The sequence below is a fragment of the Galeopterus variegatus genome, unplaced genomic scaffold, assembly GCF_000696425.1.
Source record: "Galeopterus variegatus unplaced genomic scaffold, G_variegatus-3.0.2 Scaffold23739, whole genome shotgun sequence".
Taxonomy (NCBI): Eukaryota; Metazoa; Chordata; class Mammalia; order Dermoptera; family Cynocephalidae; genus Galeopterus; species Galeopterus variegatus.
Window position 1 is genome coordinate 2470 of NW_007749850.1, and position 3761 is coordinate 6230.

At 44.6% G+C, this 3761-nt stretch overlaps 1 protein-coding gene across 1 annotated transcript; it reads right to left on the reverse strand.

The window, feature by feature from the left end:
• Positions 1-8: 8 nt before the first annotated feature.
• Positions 9-3285, reverse strand: LOC103583514 (dynein heavy chain 3, axonemal-like; the record flags this gene model as incomplete). The annotated part of the gene is made up of 4 exons (XM_008564812.1): positions 3277-3285; positions 2931-3074; positions 1343-2009; positions 9-145 (listed from the first exon to the last, which is right to left on the reverse strand). Coding segments are annotated over exons 1-4 (957 nt in total), but the record flags the coding sequence as incomplete, so codon positions are not given.
• Positions 3286-3761: the final 476 nt, after the last annotated feature.

The following is a 3761-nucleotide window of genomic DNA, read 5'->3' on the forward strand; positions in this document are numbered from 1 at the left end:
AGCTCCACATCTTCTAGAAACTTATTGGCCACCAATTCCAGGGCATCCGTGGGCCAGGACTGGAACCAATCAATTGTACAGCAATTGATGAGTGAAGGGAACATCCGCAGGCGGTTCCGGAAGGTGTCCCCAATTGGACTCATGGCTAATGAAAAGTAGACCTTGTTAATTCCCTTCCTCCAAGGCAGGGAGGCCCAACGGGGCAGGTAGGTATTTCCAAGGATTCTGGAGACATAAGTTGGGGGTGTGTGTCATGTTTCCTGTTGGTGTTCCAGGGATGTAAACATGAATAGCCATGACAGGTGTCTGGGAAGCTTGGGAGAATCATGGGGTATTTTCATTTAACTTTGTGATGGGATCTCAGTATATTACAATTGTCTACTAACTGGTCTCCCATACACACTATTGTCCCTTCTGCATCCTTCGGGTCACTTAGCCAGAGTGGCTTGAGCCCTTTGCTCTATTTCTGCTGACTCTAAGATATATGGGAGCCATGGATGCCCCATACACAGTTACTCACAGAAGTTGTTGTAGGGTGTCAGGTTGTTTCTGACCCCATCTCCATCAAACCTCCAATTTTGAATTCTACACCCCAAACTTCATTCATTGTTTATTTAAACTCAGTGTGGTAGGAGGAAGTGTGATGTACAGGTGGAAGTGTATGGTCAGTGAGGCTGAAGAACAGAAAGAAAAAGAGATGCTTGGTTCGAGATAAGGGTAGAGACAGTCTGGCTGGTGGCCTTATAAGACCACAGGTTAGGAATGTTGGTCCTTCTCCTAATGGAGAGTAATTTAAGTGTTTTAATTTGTGTGTGTACGTGCACACATGCAATGATCATATCTGCAGTATACATGAAAAAAATGATCCTGGCTCAATATAACAGAAAGGTCTGGAATGGGAAAGAGTAGAGACAGAACAGTTACAAGGTTGGAGGTGAGGTCTGGGTGAGATGACAGCAGCTTAGCTCATGTGAAGGTGGATGAGATGGAGTTAAGAGGGTGGAGATGAGAGACAGTCAGGAGGTAAAAACTGAGAGAAGGATTAAATGCAGCTCCTAGGTTTCTGGATAGTTTGGAGATGCCCTGCACATTGCTCTGTGCAAGGGCAATATGCTAAAATGTGTTCTTTTTCAGAGGAGAATTCAGAGAATTGAAGAGAGTGGAACAGGTTTATTAAAACAGTTGTTCAGGAGAATGGGAAATGTTGCCAGAGGAACTCCAGGCTCTGACTTCTGACTGGTGCTTTGACTGGATCAACCCTGGAATCATTTAAGGGGATTGGGTGTAGGGCACTCAGAAGACCTGGAAAGATCCAGAGGAAAAAGGGAAAACCGAGTCTTACCAAGGACAATGTGAAGGTTCTTTTTCACCCTCTCAATAAAGAAGTTATACATAGAAAGAGGAGTGACTTCAATCTTCTCTCTTTCTGTCCTGGCTGCTGTTTGCATCTTCTCCACAATGTCAGCCTTCTCGTCAGCTGGGAAGATGTTGGGCACATCGCCTGTGTTCAGAAGCATGTTGATGTCCTCCACAAATGACTCATCTTTGATCTGGTTATCACTGAAGAGGAACACAGTGCTCTTAGTGGCCACGCCAACCTGCAGCATGATCTTCTTTAGGTCCTCCCGCCAGTCATTACTGGTATAGTTCTTAGTGATCTCGATCTGGTATAGCTCGTATGAGTTCATGAATGTGGACAGTTTGGTGGCACTCTGCCGTCCGCTGCCCCCAATGCCCACCAGGAGCAAGTGGCCTTTGTTCTGCTTCAGGACCCTGCAGATCCTGGAGATGTGCTCAATGGCGAACTTGAACATGACCAAGGACATGGGGGCCTTGCTGATGATGTTGAACTCTTCCAGGTAGTACTCCATGACCACTGTGAGCTGTTTCAGGTCAGTGATCTCATCATAGATTTTTGGGTCACTTTCTGGCTTGAAGAAATCTCCAAAGAAGAGGCTACGGATGTTATCATCCACGATCTTTCCAGTGGGTGACAAGTGGATGAGCACCTGCGAGAAAGATAAGTTTCAGCTGGGCATTCAGCCAGTGGCCTAACCAGAGGAAGTGGGAGGTGCAGAGGGAGGGAGCAGGAGATGTGCTTGTTTCCTTCGAGCACATCCTTCAAGTCATGGTTAATTAATAGTTTTTAAGTAAACCAATGTCATATGTGAGTCTGATGGCTGTAAAGACTTTGATGAAAAGGACATTAGATAAAGAGCATGAAAGTGAGGGTCAGTCTGTTTACCAAGCGGTTAAGAGGTGGTCAGATCATAAGGTTCACAGAGAAGGCACTGGAAGAATGACAAAATTTCCATGTGCTCGCTCATTCACCAAGTAGAAGTTCAGGCACTACTTCTGGTCCCTGCTTTGTGCCTAGAGCAGGACCGTTCTAGAAGCTTCCTTTTCCTGACATTAGAAGCACTTCTGCACTTGGACTCTGGAGGTGACATGGACACCTCTGCAATTTTTCTGTAGAACAATCACAGCTTCTTAGCAATGGAAGTGGAACCAGATGACAAATATATAGGTTTAAAATGACTCCTTTTACATCACAATGGAAAAGAGAAAATATCCACAAGTGGTAGACCATGGCAATCTTTCACTTGGGCTCAGGGCCTCAGTCATACCATAAAAATATGTGGTTCGTTTCTCAACTCACAAATTAATTGCATTTTAAGTTAATTATAAATGAGTAGCATCATATATTAAACTACTTTGAATGGATTCAAACTTTATGTTTACATGGAAGTGAAGTAAAATTGGACCAAGTAAAATATCACCAAATCAAACAACTAGTTGATAATACTGTTTCCCAAGATTTAGAGAGCAGAGCTGTGTTTCCATTGGGAAGGGAACCTGAAATCTGAGACAAATGTGATCAAACACTTGGGATCATTTCTGAAGTCAAATGGTCACAGAGTCTGGCTTACCTTCTCTACACTCTGCTTGAAGCAATTGGAGGTGGTTTCCTTCACCATGTTGAAGAAGACCTGTCTGTCCTCCTTGTCAACCAGACGGTCATAGAAGACCCGATATACCTCATGAATCCAAAGTCGGATAAATTTTTCTACATCCTAAAAATCCAGAGTTAATTATCTGAATGAATGGAAGGTGATGCCTGAAGTGCTAGTTCTCAAGTAGGACCTAAATCCTGGTGTTGATGTGAGGATTAGATGAGATAATGCTTATAAAATACTTAGCATGATAACTAACATAGACTAAATGCTCAGTAAAAGTCAGCTGTTACCACTATCATTACACAGCCCCCCCACCAACCGAGGACATTGCTGAACGATGTTGGTAACAGAAGTGGTAGTGGCTGACCTGCAGGTGGGTGTGAGGGCAGAGGAGCACCCCTTGGATCACCCGTGAGAAGTCTCGCAGGTTAAAGACGTAATGTGACTTGGAGGGAGTTGGCAAGAAGTTCTTCACCGCAGCTCTATAAATTGTCTTAGTAGCTTGTACCAGCATCTTTCCGTACCTTGGGAGGAGAGGAGGCACACCCATCAAGGAAGGGCCAGAACTGAGAAACCCCAGGCCAACTTCCGGGAGGATGCTGGAACTTCTTACCTTAGGAACATTACATCAAACCCTTTCCCAAAGTGCCAGTCGGCGATAGAACCGAAAATCTTGGTAAGAATTTCATCCTCAAAGGCACTGATGGAAATGATATTCAGATGGCGAGTGAATCGTCCTGGAAAACACACACACACACTCGTGAGTGTGCACACACACACTCTTCCTGGACCAAGTGACCCTGG